Source organism: Crotalus tigris, unplaced genomic scaffold, assembly GCF_016545835.1.
Source record: "Crotalus tigris isolate CLP2741 ecotype Arizona unplaced genomic scaffold, ASM1654583v1 scf7180000019189.1338056, whole genome shotgun sequence".
Classification (NCBI taxonomy): domain Eukaryota; kingdom Metazoa; phylum Chordata; class Lepidosauria; order Squamata; family Viperidae; genus Crotalus; species Crotalus tigris.
The window spans coordinates 45,757-68,592 of NW_024097425.1; the positions used below are offsets into that span (position 1 = coordinate 45,757).

Sequence of the window (22,836 nt, forward strand, 5' to 3'; positions counted from 1 at the left end):
TTCTTTCCCTTATTGTTGGGATGTGGGACTCTGCCCCAATTACCGCTGGCAAGAGAGCCAAACCAGGTTGCCACCATGAGGATCTTCTCTTAACACGATTTCCTTCGCTCCCCAGGGACATGTGGTCTTCGATGCCAGTGGCTCTCGGATGGCCTGGACCCTCATCGAGCAACTTCAGGGTGAGTTCTCGGAAGGCTCCACACTAAGGGTTTTCCCATAGGTTGCCACATCAAGCTGACTCCCATGCCACGTGAAACAGTTGCCAAAACATCAGACTCACATCATTTCTGCCTTTTAATCCTCTTCCCCCCCCCCCCAGTGCACACAGGCATGCTGTAATTTCCATTTTGGATTTTTATTTTTATTTGGACAGGTAGTCCTTGACTTAAAGCAGTTCATTTAATGACCATTTGAAGTTTCAACGGCACTGAAAAAAAATGACTTATGACCATTTTTTCACGCTTAGGGCCGTGGCGGCATCCCCAGGGCCGTGTTATCAAAATTCAGATTCCAGGCAACTGAGTCATATGTATGATGGTTGCAGTGTCCCGGTGTGTGTGTGTGTGTGTGTGTGTGTGTGTGTGTGTGTGTGTGTGTGTGATGTGATCCCTTTTTACGACCTTCTGACAAGAAAAGTCATAAAATGGGGCAAAACTCACTTAACAAATTTCTCACTTGTGGTTGTAAATTGAGGCCTGTACTGAATGCCTTTTAATTTGCAGGATTCGTTTTGCTCCTCCTCCCCTCCCCCCCCTTCCTTTGCTATTAATTGGGTATGTGCCAATAACCCTGCAGTATAATTTATGTCACCGGGGGTTTACTTTTCCCCTTTATTCAGAGTGATGGGGAAATGTTTTTTCTCTGTGTTCTTCATATCTGCACTTTTCACAACTCTATAGAAATCCTACCCTTTGAATAAATAGACACAATACACAGACAAACACACCTGAAATAGACTTCTGCTGCAGCACAGCTGTACATCCTGTTTAGAGGATTTTGTGGAGAAACGGCAGAGTCAGTTGTGTGTCACCAGCTTCCAGGAAATTATTGCTCTTAGCAATCCTGTTCCCTCCCTATTACATTTTTTTTGAGATTACAGCTGGTAGAAATATACTGCTGAGAAGATGCTCTAAAACAAAGGCTTGCATTTAACAGTACCATGGATTGTGAATCAAACAACTGTGCTTGGGAGCAATGCCATTTCTTGTCATGTTACACAAAGCTGTATAATATCCCACCAAGGGCAAGGAATTATTCAACATTACAATGATCAGCGCCTCACAATAAATGCTGTATAATTATGTAGAAATGTTCCATTCAGCATAATTATATAGGATTTATTTTAGCGTATTTTCTTTTATAAAAGGCAATCAGGTGTGGCTATGCTCTTGCTATTTTTTTAAAGATTCAGTTCCGGCATTCTGACAGTTTAAAAACTGGTCCAATAGTCTGTCTTTCAGTAAATCCATTACTTGATTCTTCTGTTGTCTAGAATTCTTTTCTCTGCCGACAGATGGTGTCTATAAGAAGATTGGCTATTATGACAGCACCAAGGATAACCTCTCCTGGTATAACAATGACAAGTGGATTGGTAAGAGACTGAAAGATGTTCATTATGAGTAGGAGTGTGCAAAATGTTTTTAGCTCAAAGTGTTTTAAGTGTTCTGAACTTCAAATAAAATAACATTGTTTTGTTCCAAACTTCAAACAAAATCATTTCGAGCAATGGCGTTTTGACTATTTTGGATATAAGTAAACACCAAAATACTGTTTTGAACTGAAGCTGGTGATTTCAAGTGTTCCAAGATCAAAACAAAACAAATTCCAACAGTTTTATTCTGAGGTCACAAATTGAGACAAAATCTTGAAATCATTCCACGTTTTGTGCTGCTGTAACATAGCCAAGTGATCATTTCAACAGAACATCTCAAGTACAGTAAATCAGTATAAGACATTTAAGGTTACTTAAAGATACAACTCAATTCTTTCCAATTTATCTGAGACTATTTAACAAGTGAGTCAGAATCACTAATAGTGAAATTGTAGGGTGAGGAACTTAACAGATAGACAGTTATGAATCAACTCCCAGTGCATATTTGAGCTAAAGATGGGATTTAGATTTGAAAAGATGAAACCTAGCAGTCTAGTTATTCCCTTGAGGCCTAAAAATGTTCTCATCCCAGGCGTAGACATCTTGGGAGCATCTATACTGACTTATAGCAGATAATGATTCATTTCAAGAACAATTAAGGCAAAGAATATATTCTTCACAGTGATGGACAAAGGATCACACTATAAATGGTAGGAATGGGGTCAGATAAATGAGACATTTTAGAGGTTTCCACTTCTTTGTATGCATGTGGGTTAATGACCATTTTTATACGAATTTAAGTATTGTGTGAATTTCATAATTCAGCATTCCATGTCTGCCAAGAGACTCACCTTGGGAAATGCTTCATGCATGGGTTGAGTCAGGAGGAACTGCTTAGCCTCAGGCAATGCATCTTTTAAGCTTCTCAGGTTACCATAGGGAAACATCCCTGGATGTGGTTAGTCTTTGTGGATCTTTCTGGTGAAAAAGCCTGTGATATGAATTCCTTTCTTCTTCCCATATCTTCCACTGCAGGTGGTGTCCCACCAGCAGATTATACTAAGGTCATCATCACCTTCAGATACCTTTCCCAGAAGCTCTTCATTTCTGTTTCGGTGCTCTCAAGTTTGGGTATCCTGTTGGCCATCATTTGCTTGGCCTTCAACATCTACAATGGGCATGTCAGGTGGGTGATACTTTATTTATTTATTAATTTTATATGCCGCTCATCTCACTGACAAGTGATTCTACTTAATACATCCAGCTTCTTTTGCTAAGTGAAAATTTGTAGTTCTATAGGAGAAGACATACTTTGCATTCGAAGTCCCATTCCCAATATATCCAGAACAACTTCTGGATTTTGAAACTCTGGAGAACCATTGCCAATCAGGACAGATCAAGTGTGAGGAACCTATAGCAGTCTAGATATTGTCACATTTTAATGCTTATCAGTTCCCCAATCTGACAACTTCCAGTTATGTTGGGATTTCAATTCCCAGAGTCCCCTGCCAGTACAAGTTGAGAATCTGAACAAAGGTACCATGTTAGAGTCAACTGAAGCAGGGAATATTTAGTCAAAATGAGGTGGCTTCTTAGATGGTGCTGAAGGGCGTATTCACCCAAAACAATCAAAATGATTAAGCATTTGTTTATTTCACTTAAGCATGGTAAGGCTCTTTCAGGATCCAATTCAATGATTCAAAAACATAAATTAGAATATTTTTTTGAAATCAAATTGAAACTGATTGCTTTTAAAATTGGTTAGTCAAAATGGATTTTGTCTAGTTCATTCAGCCATAATACTTTATTTTGATTTATAGTAATTTGGAAGCAGAGAGCTGGTGGCTCAAACTCTTTGTATACCAAATTCTGCTTGGACCTTGACACTGCCCTTCTTTTTTTACAGATACATCCAAAACTCACAGCCATATCTCAACAATATGACAGCTGTGGGCTGTGCACTGGCCCAGGCAGCTGTCTTCCCACTTGGGTTGGATGGCCTTCACATCAGCAGAGACCTCTTCCCTTTTGTTTGCCAGGTACATTGTGGCTTCTTTAAAGCTTTAGAGGACATCCTGGTAGTTTAATAGCTAAACAAAGAGCAGGAAACCTGAGGCCTCTACATGCCACTGAACTACATTTCCCAGCAAACTTAACCAACTTACCCAATGGTAAATGATGCTAGGAGCTACAATCTTGTAGTTTCTGGAGAACCACAGTTACCATGTGGTTCTCCATGTACCCAAGATCAATTTCTGAATTTTTCTTTAGTGAAGTCTTCCCTGTTTCTAATTCCATTTTAGAATTGAGAGCTACCATGGAAACCAATGGACACGGTTCAGAACTGGAATAGGCATCATCATATCTCCCATATCACACCCCCCCCAAAGTTGAACAGATACCCTAACTAGGGTCTTCTTTGTGTGAAAAAATACATTTTTAAGACGTTCCTAAATATTTAAATGTATTAGTATGCAGTCAAAAGTATAAATTCCTCTGCCAGTGCTAGATTTTGTGGGGATGGTGTTAGGAAGCTAACCTTTGCTCAACCAGAATTGCGTTTTATAAAGAAAATACTGTATCTCACCCCACATGCTGTCTTTACAGTGGACAATACTGTATTGCTGTTGTAAACATTTTATTTTAAACAAAGGCCTCCATCCCACCATATGATAAATACATAGTGATGTTATTATTAGAGGCAAAAATATTTTTAAATAATATTTATTAAGATATTTTACAAAGATAAAAATAAATAGATTCAAAGAAAAATAAATAGCAAAGTAAATGTGAAAAAGAAATGTGAAAAGGAAAAAGAAGATATAGAAAAGAAAAATGAAAAACCAGAAAGCATATATTTTAAAAAAATGGCTTTCAATATTTCTCTTGGCAGTTATATGTATGCTCCTAATCAAACCATTCTCCAATTTCATTATAATTTCATTCTTTCTATAATCTATTATTTCTAAGCATCAAAACCATAAATCTCAAGGTCATTTTCTTTCTCAAGCAAAAAAATCTATAAGAGATTTCCAGTGATTGATGTACGTCAATAATGACCTTTCTCTAATCAAAGAAGTCAATTTGTCCATCTCAGCAAGTTCTGTCAATTTCACCAACTATTCTTCCCTAGTGGATAGTGCAGATTCTTTCCATCATTGTGCATATAATAATCATGCCACAGTAATCATACATTGAAATAATCTTCCATGGCTCTTTTCTAACCATTTATCCATCTATCCTTATCCTAATAAGAAAAATTCTGGCTTCAATTGAATATTAATGTTTAAAACCCTCTGCATCAGGGTGTGCATGTGAATCCTATTTTTTAAACATTTTTAGATGTCTGCCAAGCAAGTCCATTCATGTTGGTCATATTTCAACACATATTTGAATTGCCCTTATACATTCTAGATATTTTTTTCTGCCATCAGGTAGCACTAATATATCATTTTATAAAACTTCCTGTTTATAAGATAAGATAAGATATAAGAGATAAGATAAGATGATATGATAAGATAAGAAGACAAGACAAGACAAGACAAGATAAGATAAGATTTTTTTATTGTGGGCACAACGGCACACATCAAAAATGAAATTTAGTTGCCCGCTCTCAAAGTGATCTTAATGTACATCTCAGCTCTTTAACCTTGTATTTTCCCATTGATTCATCTTTATGTTATAACCAAAGTTCTTAGCCCACTTTATCATGCATTGTTTAACTTGTTTTTCTTCAGTTTTAAATTTCAACAAAAGTTTATACATTTTAGCAATTGCATCTTCACCACTGGTACACAATTAATTTCGAATTCTGTCTGATCTTGCCCCATATCATAAGTCTTTTTATCCATTTTAAATCTTCCTGATGACTGTAAATGGGAAAACCATTGACATAATGACTATTTCTCTCTCACTAATTGCTCTCTTGATTTGATTTTTTTATTCCCCTTGATGATTTTTCAATAATTCCTTTAGTGTAATCATTTGTCTTTGTCTGCTGCTTCTCTTCTATAAAATGCTTTTTATGCTGAGAGGTGTTTTTGTGCTCAATCTGCAGTTATATTTATTCCACGCTTTCAAAATGGCACATCTAATAAAATGGCTTTTAAGATCCACATTAACTTTATGATATCAAAATACCATAAATGTACTGCAAAATACAATTTCAGGTCAGGTTAACCCAATATTCCTCTGCCCTTTACATCTTATAACTCTTTATATTTAACTTGTATTTTTTTCCCTTGCCATACAAATTTAAACATATCTTTTACCATTGCTTGAATAGTACATAAGTTCTTAAAACATCACTCTGGGTAAAACATCTTTATCAAATAAATTTTCCCTAATAGTGACAATTTTAATTTCTTCCATCTTAACATGTCCTTTTTAATTTCATTCCATAACTAAAATAATAATTTCAAAATAATATGATTCATATTATAATTTGATTTGTATTCATCATCATAATACCCAAGTATTTACTTTTTAAAAAATCTTAAACCAGTTTTCTCCATCAGTTCTATTAGATCTTCTGTTTTCATATTTTTGTAAGCATCTTTGTCTTTCGACTATTAATCTTAAAACCTGCTAGCATACCAAAGACCTTTAATTTTCCCATTAATGTTTCAACTCATCTAGTAGAGCTTCCAAAACTAACACCAGGTCATCTGCAAAAGGCTTAACTTATAAGTTTCTTTTTTTATCTTATTCTAGTGATTCTCTCATGTTATTTTATGTCTATTCCAGTGATGGCGAACCTTTTAGAGACCGAGTGCCCAAAAATCTGCCCCGCTCTCCTGGCCCCAGCCCCGCCCGCCTACAGGGCCACTCACCACCTCCACATAGATCGCCCAGGTGGCCCATCAGCGCCATGGTGGCCACGCCCTCTACCCACGCCCTGCAGCATCAACTGGACACGACGGGCGGAGTCTTGTCCCTGCTGCCTGGCTGATGAAAAGATTTGCCACAACCTTCAGTGAAAACTGTGGCATTTAGCTGACACAGTTGGCAGCTTGTGGAACTTACCAAATTTCATTAAAAGTATTTTTTGAAAGACTGTTGAATGCTAGTCTCATAATCTCAGTGCTATATAAACCCAAGGCTGTTTTCAGATTGTTGTGCATGAATGTCACAACATCCCACAATTTGGGAAAAACCTTTAATAGGCAGCACAGCACATTTTCAATCATAGCATTTCTAACCTGCAGTATTGCAACCAAGAAACACGGCTGAATTGAGTTGCCAGTAGAAGGGCTACTTTTATATATTTTAAACCAGACATGTCAAACACAAGGCCCGGAGGCCATATGCGGCCTGCAAAGTGGTTTCATGTGGCCCACAAAGCCATCCTGGAAACAGTGAGGGAACGGCCCCCGCTGCCTTGGCCCTGGCCCAGGCTGGCCGGGAGCCAATGTACAATTTTGTGGTGGCCATCTATGCTGAAACGCATTCAGTCTTAGCTCCACAAGGCTGTCTGTAAACAGCAAGGAACCAGCCCCTGCTGCGTCGGCCCCACCCCTGGGTGCATGCTGGGGAGGTGTCACCTTTTGTGAGGAATGAAGAAATGGACCATGCCTTGGCGCTTGCCCTGGTCCCACCCCCTTCTGCCAGAGAGATCTGTCCCATTCCTGCCCAGGCCCCCACAGGCATCCTTGACGCGAACGATGTAGAGCTGGCCATGCCCACCCAGTAGGCCACACCCACTCCATCCACATCCACCCAGTAGGCCGCACCCACTCCATCCATGCCCACCCAGTAGGCCACACCCACTCCATGCCCACCCAGTAGGCCGCACCCAACCAGCCCCCCAAGGGCAACCGCAAAGCTGATATGGCCCTCGATGAAATTGAGTTTGACACCCCTGTTTTAAACCATTACATCATTGACACCATTTAGGTGGCCTCAATTCTGAAATAACAGAATAACCAAGTCAGAAGGGACCTTGGAGGTCTTCTAGTCCAACCCCTTGCTCAAGCAGGAGACCCTTTATCATTTCAGACAAGAGGCTGTCCAATCTGGCACCACAACGTTTGGGAGGCAAGCCATTGAATAAGATTGAATGTTTAATAACATTTTTCAAATGAGAGAGAATTCAGGTGGTCCTCGGTCTCTATCTCCAGGTAGTCCTTGACCTATGACCACAATTGAGAATTGAGCCCAAAATTTCTGTTGCTAAGCAAGACAGTGGTTAAGTGAATTTTTGCCCCGTTTGGTGACTTTTCTTGCCACAGCTGTTAAGTGAATCACTGCAGTTGTTAAATTAGTAACATGGTTGTTAAGTGAATCTGGATTCCGTATTGACTTTACCTGTCAAAAGGTCTCAAAAGGTGAGCCCATAACCCTGGGACACTGCTATACCATTGTAAATATGAGTCAGTTGCCAAGCGTCTGAATTTTGATCACGTGACCATGGAGATGCTGCAATGGTCTTAAGTGTGAAAAACTGTCATAAATCACTTTTTTCAGAGTCATCGTAACTGCAAATGGTCACTAGTTGAACTGTTGTAAGCTGGGAATTACCTGTAGTGTTAGAAAATTCATCATCTCTTTGTGGTAGACTATAGATACCTCTCGGGAAAGTCCCAGCTTCTCTTGGTTGATTAAGAGCTTTGCGGAAGTTCTGACATTCTTTTGTGATGAGATATCCTAAAGCAGTGTTTCTCAACCTTGACAATTTTAAGGCATGTGGACTTCAACTCTCAGAATTCCACAGCCAGCCAGAATCTAAAGGAAGCTATTGACTTAATATGGATTTTAGAACTAGACAAATCTGATAGTAAATGGTTCTGCTTTCTTACTATTCTTTCCCCTACCCCACTTCCAGGCTCGGCTTTGGCTCTTGGGTTTGGGTTTTAGCCTTGGCTATGGCAGCATGTTCACCAAAATCTGGTGGGTACATACCGTCTTCACCAAAAAGGAAGAGAAAAAAGAACGACGGAAGGTCTGTGTTTTGTCTTGTTATCACTCTGGGCTGAAACATTCAAATGAAGCGAGTAGTACAGAGAAAGCATTTGGATGTACCTTGTATTTCCTTTGAAGGCTATTATTCTTGGAAACAATTCCGAGTTGGCTTGAGGCCACACCAGGACAGAACTGGCAATATTTGCTCAAAAGTTACAAGGGTGTTCATCGTTTTCTATTCCGCAGGAATTTAATCTTGAAATCATACCACACCCTTGTTCCACTAAAATAATTGTTGATCGAGATTACAGTTCCCTACTTTATCTTTTATATCTGGTGGGTGTGTCCTTAGGTGAAAGGGTTTGACACAGAAGTTCATAAAGCTTAGCAACATCCAGATCTAACCCAGTGTATTTACATCTGAGTTTTGCTACAGTTTATGACTAGCTGCAGATTTGGAGGGGAGGACACCATTTTCGGGGTGGGAGGATTAGCAAATTTGATCTTATAACCATACTAAAGAAAAGGCGTAATAAATAAATTGTCAGTGTTCCTTAGCCGTGTTCCTTGCTTTCTTCCTCTGTGTGTGTGTCCTTAGCCTCTTGTTGAAACACTGCTGAACTTTGCTGTTTTGTTTTGATTTATTGCTTTACAGTGTTGTTTTCTTACATTTATGTTGATAAGTTTCCCAAGGAACTGTCACTGCAGGAATGTTTAGAAGGCTGCCTTATATTAAATCAGACCATTGAACCATCCAACCTGGTATTGTTGTGACTGGGATAGATTTCTCCAGTCCTCTCTGAATACAAAACAGGATTTTTTTGGGGGGGGAATGTATTTGCATACAACTTGTCTCCCAGAACATCTTCGGGTTGTCTTATTTATTACTTTAAGCCCACTTTTCCCACTAAACTTTTGATACAAGGTCTTGGGTTTCCCACACTTTCTCAACTTTCCTCAGTCTGATGCCTTCCGGGTAACATTCACTTCAATTCCCAGACTTATGAGAGTCTGAAGACCAACTACGAAGGCACCAGCTCGGGGAAAAAACTGTTGTTCCCATAATCAGAAAAATGAAACATGTGAAATAGGTGTGTATTGTTTCCATAGTACCCAATAATACACGATAAAGACATTGGGTAAACAATTATTATTATTATAGTTGATTAGATGGATTCATGGTCTGAATCCCCAGGCAGCTAGAATTTGTAGCCTCCAGTATTCATGAAATTGCATATATTCTATTCCGTTCCTTTGAGTGGGTTTAGCCTCCAGTTCTCTCTCTACTTTTTTCCCCCGCAGACTTTGGAACCCTGGAAACTCTATGCCACCGTTGGATTGCTGGTTGGGCTTGATTTTGTCATCTTGGCTATCTGGCAAATAGTCAATCCCCTGAAACGCACAACAGAGGTAACGTCCTAAGGTGGCATCATTTTAAAACAAGCTATAGGTTCAAGGATTCCAGTTCGTTCAAACGGCTGTTGGTTCTTTTAGTACTAAGATGTATGAAACAACAATTTTTAAAAATTCCACGGAGGGTACAAGACTGCCTTTCTATCATTAGCCCACAAAGTTGTAGTGAGTTAAACAGGCAAAAATTATGTTAGCCTGAACCAGAAAGTCTATCTTTTCACAATGAAGTATTGCTTTATCAAACGTGCTTACCTATTAAAAGCCTCTTCAAGAGAAGATTCCACATTCTTATTAGATCAATGAGGGGGGCCTTGTGGCCTCCCAGTTGTTGTTATTTGTAATATCCCTCATCAGAGGCTGGAGGTCCTGTAAGGTGTCTTTCAGGAACCACAGAGAGGACTACTAGTCCCATGTTACTGGAGATGGTTCTCATTCCATTGACCACTCTTTTTTTTTTTTTTTTTTACAGAAAAGCCAACAGTTGCAGTCAAGCTTAACGGCACTAAATTTGAAGCCAGGAAATTGAGAATTCTTTATTGCTGCCTTAGGCATGGAATAAAGTGAGTGACTTTGGATCAGTCACTTTTTCTCTGCCCTAGGAAGAAGGCAATGGCAAATCTCCTCTGAAAGTTTTTGCAAGAAAACTGCATAGATTTGGCCATACAGTCACCAGGAGTCAGGGTTGGCTTGGGGGGCCATAACTAAAGCAAGTGTTTGTCCCAGCGTATTGTAGAAAAGTCTGCTTCTCTTGGATGCCTATCTCACTATTTCTCCTCTGTGACCCAGTTCCCCTGCTTCTTTCCTGAAACCATTGCCCCATAATCTCCCATACATTTACTGCCTCGTGTTTTTGAGTCTTTCTTCTCCCCCCCCCCAATAATCTGTGCTGGCTGCATTCACATCATATACTTGCCTTAATAATGGTTTAACCAATTCACTCAGTTTTTGGAATTTTGTGCAGCAATACTTACTGGCCCAGCCAACAGAGACAGTTGTAAGCAGAAGTGAACTCTGTAAACGCACCTTATTAACCTCAGAGTCTTGAGTTTTACAAGCTCCTGCTAATTACTGGCCTTTACTGTATATTTGTAGTTGTAGATATCATGTGGGAGATGATGCGGTTGACCCTTTCCTCGGGTTTAGCCTGGTCATCTCCTACATCTCACCTGTTTGGTATGTCCCTGCAGTTTCTTCTCCTCTTCCCTATAACAACCTGTTGAGAAGATTGTTTTTTCCCCCTTGTTGCTTTCCTCTCCACTCTTGGCAGTTTTGTTCCTATCTTAATTGAATTGTGATTCCCAGTGTGAGTTGGGATATATCTAAAGACCTATCACAGGGTCGGTTCCTTCTTTGACTGAACATAACTTATGGTTCTGGGAAGGGGCTAAAACTTCAGTGTTCCTTCTCCCTGACCTAATAGTATATCACAAGGGGAAGGGATGCAAATGACAAAATGATCATTGTGAAATATGAATGCAAGCTCTGCTCTTTTAAACATTCATCATGATATTGCATGCAGATACGTAAGGGACAGACGTTTGCAGTGTGATGTCACAACACCCATTTCCTCATGTTGATGAAACCATCCAATCTCACAGGTGCCTTTGCATCACACCTGCAGAGAGCCTGGATGCTATACAGCAAGCCATATATTTCTAGAAAACCAACTTATTAGAAAATTCCTTTTTTCCTAACTGTACATGAAAGCTGGTGCCCTATAATTTTGAACTTGAAGCTACCCCAGTTACGTATAAAGCAAGATATGTAAAGATATGCAGTTTAAGATATAAAAGGTACATGTGTGTGTGAGAAAATGTTGCTAACTTTCTTTCCGAATTTTACTTAGGATTATTTTTCAGCTGGGCTGTTGTTATTAGTTAAGAAAAGAAATTTAAAAGCAGAGCAAGGAAAATGGCCGCAAGACAAAAATCATCCATGTGTCCTTTTTGCACTTTAAATGCACCACTAGGAGGCCTACTGGCACAGTGGTTAGAGTGCACTATTGCAGGCAAACTCAGCCCACAACCTGGAGTTTGATCTTGAGAGGGCTCAAGGTTGCCTCAGTTTTCCATCCTTCCGAGGTCGATAAAATGAGGAGCCAGATTGTTGGGAGTAATATGGAAATAATGTTCACTGTAGGCCAGTGGTGGCGAACCTATGGCATGCGGGCCAGAGGCAGCACTCGGAGCCCTCTCTGTGGGCACACGCACCGTCGTCCCAGCCCCGCCTCTCATGGCCCCCTCCTTCCCAGGAGCCCCCCCCCCCGGAGGAGAGTTGTCCCCGGGCGTGGCCCATGAGAAGCAGCGCAGCCAAGGACATGGTAGCCGGGCAATGGGGATCCCATTGAACGCAGATGATGCTGCAGGGCGCGGGTGGAGGGTGGGGCCACCATGGCGCTGCTGGGCTGCCTGGGTGATCTGTGGCAGGCCATGGAGGTGGTCGGTGGTCCAGCGGGCAGGGAGGAGCGGGGATAGGGGTGGGGGGCGGTTTTTGTGCACTCGATCTCTAAAAGGTTCACCATCACTGCTCTAGGAGATGACTAGGCTGAGCCCAAGGGAGGGATCAAATGAGTCATTAGTCTTGAGTGCCTTTGCGCCCACAAGAGACCTAGGTCCAACCCACCTTGAATTCCAAAGACTCTCATCTACCGCCAATTTGCTTTGACACTTAATAGTACAGATTCTTGTAGAACAGAGGTCCCCGACCTTTTGGGCACCAGGGACCGGTAACATGGACAGAGATTTTTCCGTGGACCGGAGGGGGGGTGGTTTTGTGTACTGCCTGCATCCCACGGATGGGGCTTTGCTTGTTTGTGCAGACCGGTTGCTGGCTTGCCGCGACCCGGTACTGGTCCACGAAGCAGGGGCTGAGCGCTCCTGTTGTAGAGCGCTTAAGCTTGCAATAAACTTTTATATTCATCCGAACTGCCTGGACTCCTGATTTCCCGTGCCTGATATTACATTGTCAACTGCCCAGAGAGCGCTGTAAAGTAGCATGGGGTGGTATATAAGCCTAAATGCTATTGCTATTGTTAAATGACAGTTTCACCCTCTTCCATACTCTTATTTAGAAAAGAGAATATCAGGATTGAACTGTGGAGTCCTGGTGCTCTCTAAGCTTGGTTGTTTTCTTGCAGGTGTTTTATTACCCAACAAGGTAACTTCATCAGTGCTAGAAGGAAGTGGGGTTTGCTCTCTTTTTATATGCAATAGCTTGCCCTGCCAGTATTGCTGAGGGGGTGTGTGATTTTCTCCCTGGTGTTTCCTTGATTAAGGTATTCCTTTATATATGCTTCTTTATATTCTTTATACTGTATGTGCTTGAGACAGGTATATATATCTATAATCATCTTGACCCTTATAGTGCAGCCTTAAGAAAGAGTTAAGAGCATACCTTGCCTTATTCAGTATATTATCTGCTTTGGCTCTTCTGCTTCCAATGTCTTCATCCTCTCTCCCCCCCCCCAAGGAATTTACCAAAGAGGAGCCGAAAAGTGACATTGACGTGCTGATCCTACCCAAACTGGAGCACTGCAGTTCGGAAAGGATGAATACTTGGCTGGGTGAGCCTCTCTAGGAAAAGAAGGGGGTTTGTCCCAAGTCCACTTCCGCTTATTCCGAGGTTTCGGTGTCCTTTCCTTTCCTTGGCTAGCCTTGTAAATCTGCCCAGTCTTGCCTTAGTTTAGAACTGGACAACTTGGTCACTTTTCTGCCTTCTGGACTGAAGCATGGTGTCCCAAATACTTTTTGGTTTCTTATCTACTGCCCAGTCTCCCCAGGGGTTCCTTCTGCACACGTGTATTTTACCATTCCAAATAAAACGGATTGTTTTGGGAAGCCGGGGAGAAAGTGCTCAAGGGCTGAAAAACAATGTAGGTGATAAGGATGGAGACATAGACTGGGATTGAGTGGGATCCTGGAGACAGCCAGGTGGCTCTGCCAAGAATACTGGGCATAAATTGCATACCTTGTTACATTTGGTTTGTGCTCAATGATTGTTGCTATTTTTTTTTTTTTACACTGTTTTGAAATTGATTAGGCAAGCCTTCCTCCATCTGGTACTTTCACTACAATGACCAGCAATTAGGCTACCTGGAAGTTTGGGGAGATTTAATCCTTGGAGGAGTGGGGAGGCTGGTTTAAAGTCCTGTTAAAATCGATGTTTTTAAATTTTCTTTTTGATTCTTGCTTTATTACTATGTGTGTTTTTTTCTTATAAGCTTCCTTGAATGTTTCATAAAAGAAGTGAGCTTCCTACTACTCAAAGAGCGAAAGAGTTAATAAGGGAGGCAGAATCTACTGCCACCCTTCCTAGGGTTGTTCCCCCCTACACCCACCCTTCCATTGGGATATCTTTGTCTTCCACCACCTTCACATTCCTTCCTCCCCCACAGGCATCTTCTATGGCTTCAAAGGACTGCTGCTGCTTTTAGGCATCTTCCTGGCCTATGAGACAAAGGGAGTCTCCACAGAGAAGATCAATGACCACCGGGCTGTGGGCATGGCAATCTATAACGTGGCTGTAAGTGGTTTGTTTCAGATAATTGACAATCATCTCTGCCAATTGAGCTTCTGGTTACAGCAATGTACAAGTAATTGGAAGAGTATTCCGTTTCTCCTCAGTCTAAAGAAAAGGAACAAGGTTTGGCCCAACGTTTCTGCCTTAGCAGGGATCAGAATGGGGATTCAGCCACTTCTAACTGGTCATGCAGTCGTCTTGTTTTGGGCTACTTTGCCTCAATTGGGGTTGCATGTAAGATCTCTTTTTGTAAAGAGGAAGGAAGATGGTCTTCACATATATGCAAGCTCTGTTGTCAAGGCAACAAGAGGAAGAACATTTTTTTTAAGTTCAGGATGTCTAGATAATCTTTGGAAGTGGCAGATTCACTGAACTATAAAAATACTTTAAGAATAGAATAGAGTGGGGAGGAATGGAGTGGAATGGAATAGAATGGAGTGGAATGGCATGGCATGGCATGGCATGGCATGGAATAGAATAGAATAATAGAATGGAATATAATAGAACAGAATAGAATAGAATAATGGAATGGAATAGAATAGAATAGAATAGAATAGAATAGAATAGAATAGAATAGAATAGAATAGAATAGAATAGAATAGAATAGAATAGAATAGAATAGAATTACTTTATTTGGCCAAGTGTGATTAGACACACAAGGAATTTATCTCCAGTGTATAGACTCTCAGTGTATATGCAAAACAACAAATTATAATAATAATATCAATAAGAGAAGATAGTTAAAAAAGGTGAGAAGGATAATAATACAGCCATACTACAAGGGTAAATATATTTTAGTATATTTACCAAATTTATATTTAGAATGTATAATTCTAAATTTATAGTACATTTAGAAGGAGTAGGAGATACATTCAGACTTGGACGATTCTATTATAGCCAATCTCAATAAAAGTAGTTTTAACCTTCCTGTAGAGTTGATTTCCTGGTGTAGTCTACCCAGTAGGGCGGACAATTTGGGAGAGGAGCTTCTGAACATCTGGCTGCAGCTCAGTCAGAAAGCTTTGCTTCTCAGTGTTTAGTGTTGCAGTAATAACCATCTGCTTTCACGAAGCCAGCCTATCCTGTTGGATGATGTCAAGGTTATTATCTGTCCTTGGCCATAGGGGCAGGGTGAGCTTTGAAGGCTAGAAGCAAATTTCCTGACAATTCCTACAACGGCTAGAGAATTCTGATAATTGAAGTCCACACGCCTTAGGTTGGTCAAGGTTGTAAAATCCTGCTGTAGGATTTCCTGGGTGTGCTTTCCGGTGTAAGCTCTCTAACTGCCTGCAGCCTCTCCCTTTTATAGGTGTTATGTCTTATCACGGCCCCTGTGACCATGATCCTCAGCAGTCAACAGGATGCTGCCTTTGCCTTTGCCTCACTTGCCATCGTCTTCTCCTCTTATATCACGCTGGTTGTGCTGTTTGTGCCCAAGGTAAATACTTCCCCTCTGACATCGCTTAAGTCAGACATGTCAAACACAAGGCCCGGGGCCGGATGCGGCCCATGAAATGGTTTCATGTGGCCTGCGAAGCCATCCTAGAAACAGTGAGGGAATGGCCCCCGCTGCCTTGGCCGGAAGCCAATGTACAATTTTGTGGTGGCCATCTATGCTGAAATGCATTCACTCTTTCTATGCTGAAATGGATTCACCACAAGGCTATCTAAAAACAGCGAGGAACCAGCCCCTGCTGTGTTGACCCCGCCCCCTGGGTGCATGCTGGGGAGGTCTCACCCTTTGCGAGGAATGAAGAAATGGACCATGCCTTGGCACTTGCCCCGGTCCCACCCCCTTCTGCCAGAGACCCTCAGATCTGTCCCACTCTTGCCCAGGCCCCCACAGACACCCTTGACGCGAATGATGTAAGCTGGCCACGCCCACCCAATAGGCCACACCCACTCCATCCACGCCCACTCACTAGTCTACACCCACCCTGGCCATACCCATCCGGTCCCCCGAGGGCAACCGCAATGCTGATGCAGCCCTCAATGAAATTGAGTTTGACACCCCTGGCATAGGTCATTCTTTAGCTCAGGACTGGATAATTAATTTTCCCAAAGGGCCACCTAACACTGGGATTATTGTGGATGGCCAAATCAAAAGGACCGTGAAGGTGCATAGGCACACATGCACGCACATCTATAAATTGAAAAAAAAATAGTTGCCTTCAAAATAAAAGCAATTCAGTTGTATTGCGTGCATGGTGTACACCTACATTTGACTTCAAATTTTCGATGGACTTCACGTGGGCTGGACAGGGACATCCAAAGAGCCAGATTTGGCCCAGGGGTCATAAAATGCCCAGGTCTGGTCTAGCGCATCCCAGACAATGGCCTTCTCAGGAAGGGAGCTGAAAAAATTGAGAAGCACATCTGGTCTTCCTGTTCTGGCTATCTTGCGCAGCCCTTTCCTAGCCACAACTGCAGAAGTGTGGTTCCTGTTTCAGATGCGGCGTCTTATCACCCGGGGAGAATGGCAGTCTGAGCAGCAGGACACCATGAAAACTGGCTCCTCCACCAACAACAACGAGGAGGAGAAATCACGGATGTTGGAGAAGGAGAACCGTGAATTGGAGAAGATCATTGCCGAGGTGGGGACCGTATGTATCTGGCCCTCCCCAGCCAGGGAGTGATGATCAGTCCGGTGTCCTTCCTTCCATTCTCAGTTGTATTTTCTGCACAATTTAATAATCACAGTAGAGAACTTTCATAGATCCAGACCAGGGGTAGGCAACCTTGGCTCTTTTATGACTCGTGGAGTTCCAGAATTCCTGAGCCAGCATGGCTCAGCTTGGAAACCTCTCCCTTTCCCCTCAGCATGGCTGGCTCAGGAATTCTGGGAATTGAAGTCCACGAGTCATGAAAGAGCCAAGGTTGCCTACCCCTGATCCAGACAGACAACCTGTAGGGCAGAGGGCAAAGCATGATGGGAGATGGCATGGGATTTCTTTCTATGTTTTTGGGATGGAGGGCAGTTTCCTCAGAATTGTGGGAAGCTCCGTGGTGAGCATTTTCAGTGATCATTGGTGGGGAATGCAACCCTGGAGGCGCAAACTGGCCACACTTTCTATAAAGACTAAGAATGTGGCGCAACATTGCTTACTCCTCATGAGCATCCTTCCATCCCCTTCTTAGAATACACTATTTGAGCAGTCCACAGAACCGAGTATAAGAATTGAGCTGCCTTTTGATTGCTGGTCAACCTCCTTGGACTTGAGTTTTGGTTCTGGTGAGGTGTTTTTAGGGCGGGGAAGATTGCAGCTGCCTCCTTCCTGTATCTAAATTCTAGAGGAACAAACTGGGGACAGATCCCGGAGAAAACCATTTAGCTTCAATACCAACTTGATGGCACATAATAAAACCTGTGCCAACATCCATCCCTTCCACCAGGATGCTGGGGGAGGGTGTTGCCCCATTGCTTCATAGACCCCTCCCTCCCTCCTCCCCGACAGAAAGAAGAGCGTGTCTCGGAGCTCCAGCAGCAGCTGAAAGAACGGCAGCAACTCCGTTCCCGGCGGCGTTCCTCCAACTGCGCGGCTGACAACCATTTCAACAACTCAGCTTCCGCTTCAGCAGCCACTGGCCCCAACCTTTACCAGCCCAGCCTGCCACTTGTCCGTTGCCTGGTGGCTGAGCAGGCTGACAAGCTGGGACGCAACAATTGTGATGGGAGCCGTGTCCACCTGCTCTACAAGTGAAGGACCTTGCAGACATCTGGAGAAAGGGAGAGTGGGGCAGCTGGGAAGGGGCATCTGGTGGGTGGGGACTCTGTACAGCCGGCTGGGAAGGAGGTTTTTTTTTCCCAAAAGAAAGGAAACGGAATCATAATCCCTAGTCTTTGTAAAATATCTTCGTGTCTGTCCATCTGTTTCCCCTGGAGCCTGGAAATATAAGTGGAAAATCTGGAGACTTAATTTAGAAGTATGCAATCCCAGGGACACCCGCATCTACACTCCCCCACCCCTCAACACACACACATCTCACTACTCTTCAAATGTTACTACTTGGGAAGGGAGGAACTGGAAATGTGGCCATTGTAAAGCCAAACTCCCCATCTGTGTCCATGGGTGCTTGCAAGAATATGAGGGAGCAAGAAGAAATTCAGACTGAAAGGAGCATTGGAAACTGGTGCAGTTTTTGCTCCTCTGTAAACTTAACCTAGATACAGATACCAGTAGATACAGCATACAGGGACGTCAATTTTTGTACAGTTGAGTTGTGACGTGGCAATTATATTGCGTTACTGATAGTCCTACCATAGTTTGCAAGGGTCTTCTTTACATTTTTTTTCCCTCTTTTTGCTGCAACCTGATTGTTTGCAAAAGGGTCTATTTGTTCCAAGCCAGTCTGTAGCACAGTCTTCCTGCAGCAGATAGTTGAGTCTTCTAAGCATTTTGGTATGAAAAAAAAAATGTTTCATGTAACCCCAAAGAGTTCCATGATGTTGGATTGGATTGCACTGATTACGTTTCATTATCAAAAGCACTTAACTTAATTTCCCGATCCAATTCTGGCTACCGGTACAAGCAACCACACAAATGCACAACCTGGCTGGCTCTGATGATAGCCGTATCGCACATCGTAGCCATGTCACATTTTAACCTCTGCCATCATTCCTGTGCAATCATGGGACCGTGTGGCGTCCCAGCTGGGCCACATCTACATAAAGGTGAAGAGTGATGCAATGATGGAGGTGAAGGTTTAAAGCCAAAGGGAAAAATTCAAAAGGTGAAGGTGGAGCCCTTATTCAGAGATCTAGGCTATTGCTAGAGACAGGAGAGGGACCGTAACAGGTGACTTCCTTGTCCAGGTGGTAATTAATTAACCACAAGATTCCGCCTTGTCCATCTGTAGCAGAGTTCTTTAAGAAAGCAAGCACCGTTCCTTGGATATGAGGGGACAGGCATTGCCTGATGTGAGAATGTTAGCTTGGAATTGTTTCTACGAATATTTCAGTTTTTACTCAGCAGCATCTGCTCATGCTTGGAAATGTGTCCTTCAGTTGACAATGGGCCATGGAGAATTTCTAGATCATATTTAATTGCCATTATTGCCTTCATCTTGGTTCGTCTACACAAGGAATGTAGGGTGCTAGAGCTACAGTGAAGATAAGGATTGACTAGGTTGCTGATGAACATTAGGGAACTGGGGCCCATAGTCTGACGAATGTATGCACCTCTGCATGCAGATCCTCTCCATGCCTTTCCCATTTGGAGCACTTTATTGTCCCAGCAGATATGGAAAGCGATGGATGATGGCGAGGGAAGCCCAGATGCCCGCCAGACTTTTCCACCTGTATACAGATGTTCTTTAGTAAAATTATACCATACGAAACAAGTGCCTGTGTGTCATCTGTGAACGGTATGAATGTCTTCAACCTTATGGTGCTGTTCTACCTCCTGCAATATGAGCCTAACCCAAAGTAACAAGGGATGGAGCAAAGGGAATTCTTCATGAAAGCACTGTTGGTGCCATATATGTTTCTCCCTCAATATCTAGGTACAACCCATTCATTCTCTTATGAAGGTAGCCCTCAACTTACAACCATTCATTTGGTGACCATTTGAAGTTACAGCAGCACTGAAAAAGTGATTTATGACCATTTTTCACACTTGCAGCGTCCCCATGGTCAAGTGATCAAAATTGGAACACTTGGCAACTGGCATGTATTTATGATGGTTGCAATGTCCCAGGGCAGGGGTAGGCAACCTTGGCTCTTTTATGACTTGTGGACTTCAACTCCCAGAATTCCTGAGCCAGCATGGCTCAGCTTGGAAACCTTTCCCTTTCCCCTCAGCATGGTTGGCTCAGGAATTCTGGGAGTTGAAGTCCACGAGTCATAAAAGAGCCCAGGTTGCCTACGCCTGTCCCAGGGTCATGTGACCCACTTTTGCAACTTTCTGACAATGTCAATGAGAAAGCCTGATTCACTTAATGTGTTACTAACTTAAACTGTAGTGATTCACTTAACAACTGTGCCAAAAAGGTCATAAAATGAGACAAATTCACTTAATTATCTTTACTTAGCAATGGAAATTTGGGGCTCTTTTGTGGTCATAAGGACTACCTATATAGTAGTCAATGCATGTTACTCCAGAGCATCTTAATCTAGCACCATCTAAATAATTTGGCTTATAAACCTGGACCAGCTTTGACTATTATCCATTTTTTCTGGGAATGAGAGACGGGTAGGCCATTTGGACCTGAAGTAAGTTTCACCTAGTTCACTGGGGTCCTCTTATAAGTAAGTTTGTAAGAAATTAGAGCCTAAAGGGAAAAAAAAAACTGCTGGTGGACTTGTTAATTAAAAGACATAGCCAGTTAGTGCCAACCATAACTCTGCTGCTACTGCAGATTTTTAAAACTCAAGTTGTTTGAAAAGGCAGGTATACTTGGACTGTTTCCAAATTGTTACTACTTTAAAAGCAGAGCTGGTCGATGCCACTAATACCTGACTGGAAGAGGGTGTGTGCATGCTTGTGTGTTAGCTTTGTTGCTGCAGCAGAGCCAAGGAAGCAAAGGAGTGTGGCTAGACTAATCTGAAAAGCCTTTTTTAAAATACAGCCTTAGTCTCTGCCGACAAATGAACAGATGAATTAGCTCAGTAACCCTAAAGCAAAGATGATCATTTATTTAATAATGCCCAGCTCCTGGAGTTAAAACAGCTATGGAATAATATGGCAATATAGTAGAGACTGATGGAGATCGCTGTGCGCCAGGACAGTTCTTCAGTATAATTAGAAATCAGTCCATTCTTTTATACACTACAGACATAGCTCTGTAGAGGCTAAATGTAAGATTTAAATCAGTGGTTCTCAACCTGTGGGTCGGGACCCCATTTGGGGTTGAACGACCATTTCACGGGGGTCGCCAAACAACGCAGTCCGCCATTTTTTTCCCCTTTTCCTCAGCTGTGCTACTCCCTTTTATTCTATCGGCTTTTGAAAGCCAATGGAATAGACTCTCCTGAATAGAGTTTAATTCTATTGGCTTTCAAAAGCCAATAGGAATTGTCCAGGCTGTCTCTGTCCTGCTGAGCCCGCCAAAAGTCCCATTCTGCAAACGGTGCTGCACCAGTTGAGTAGTCCTCGACTTACGACCAGTTGAGTAGTCCTCGACTTATGACCGGTTGGGGGGTCGCGGCATTAAAAAGGTTGAGAACCACTGGGCTAGACTAATCTGAAAAGCCTCTTTTAAAATACAGCCTTAGTCTCTGCCGACAAATGAACAGATGAATTAGCTCAGTAGCCCTAAGGCAAAGATGACCATTTATTTAATAATGCCCAGCTCCTGGAGTTAAAACAGCTACGGAATAATATGGCAATATAGTAGAGATTGATGGAGATCGCTGTGCGCCAGGGCAGTTCTTCAGTATAACTAGAAATCAGTCCATTCTTTTATACACTATAGACATAGCTCTGTAAGAGGCTAAATGTAAGATTTAAATGAAGTTGGAAAATTATTTTAACTCCTTAGATCGGGGGCAGCCAGATAGATTGGAAACTACCAGGAGCCTACCCATATTACCTCAACTTCCTGCTTATCCAAAATGAGCTTCTTCCCCATCAAAAAAGGACTCTTAGAAGTTCCTGTTTGTAGTGGTCGAGGTATTTTTTAATTAGATTTTTATCCTTTCATTATTGTTAAATCACTCATGACATTGTTAAATAACTCAAGGTGTCAATAATCCTATTTTCCCAACAACAACCCTGTGAGGTGGGTTAGGGTGAGAGTGACTGGCTCAAAGACACCGACATTTTTTCAGGCCTAAGGGAGGATTAGAACTCACAACCTCCTTATTTCTAGGCTGGCACCTTAATCACTAGGCCAAACTGGATCTCAGTGAAGATTTATATGTAGCAGGGGTTCCCAACCGGAGATGCTTGCACCCCCTGGGGTGCAAGACGATATTCCAGTGGGTGTGAAAACTTGGGCTTTTAAAATTATAGTGTACAGTATATGCATAATTTGTTGCCGTTATTTTGAACTTTTGAATATATCAGAAGCGTTCTAGTGGGGTATAGAAAAGGTTGGAAGCCACTGATGTATAGGATTTAGAAGTTCAGGGTAAGGCTCCCATCCTCCAAAGCATTGTTGTTTTGCTTTTGCCCATATATGCATGAATCAGCATGGCAATAAATGCAGCCAAGTAGAACCCACACAGCCTAGTAAATAGCCAAATAGCCTTCACGACCAGACAGAGAGTTCTTAGCTTGCTAATTCTGATGTTCTCTATTGAAGTGTTTCTCAACTTTGAGAATCCGTGTGTGGATTTCAATTCCCAGAGTTTTGAAATTTGAAGTTATATACCTTGCTGAAAAGAATAATTTGCTTGAGGGAAAGGGAGAAGGCAAAGGAAAAACAAAAGCTGCCCAAGGAAGATATTCATTTTTAGATCCATCAATAGCAAT

General features: G+C 42.2%; 1 protein-coding gene across 3 annotated transcripts in view; it reads left to right on the plus strand.

The window, feature by feature from the left end:
• GABBR1 (gamma-aminobutyric acid type B receptor subunit 1) overlaps positions 1–19,759 on the plus strand; it is a 56,636-nt gene extending 36,877 nt beyond the window's left edge. For all 3 annotated transcript variants that reach the window (XM_039360955.1, XM_039360956.1, XM_039360957.1), the window contains 11 exons: positions 116–179; positions 1,514–1,591; positions 2,627–2,777; positions 3,498–3,630; positions 8,415–8,531; positions 9,794–9,901; positions 13,373–13,466; positions 14,298–14,425; positions 15,732–15,860; positions 16,873–17,016; positions 17,878–19,759. In XM_039360955.1, the coding sequence (XP_039216889.1) occupies positions 116–179; positions 1,514–1,591; positions 2,627–2,777; positions 3,498–3,630; positions 8,415–8,531; positions 9,794–9,901; positions 13,373–13,466; positions 14,298–14,425; positions 15,732–15,860; positions 16,873–17,016; positions 17,878–18,123 (1,392 nt within the window). In that variant the 3' untranslated portion in view covers positions 18,124–19,759. The remainder of the gene's footprint in view (positions 1–115; positions 180–1,513; positions 1,592–2,626; positions 2,778–3,497; positions 3,631–8,414; positions 8,532–9,793; positions 9,902–13,372; positions 13,467–14,297; positions 14,426–15,731; positions 15,861–16,872; positions 17,017–17,877) is intronic.
• The last annotated feature ends 3,077 nt before the right edge of the window (positions 19,760–22,836 follow it).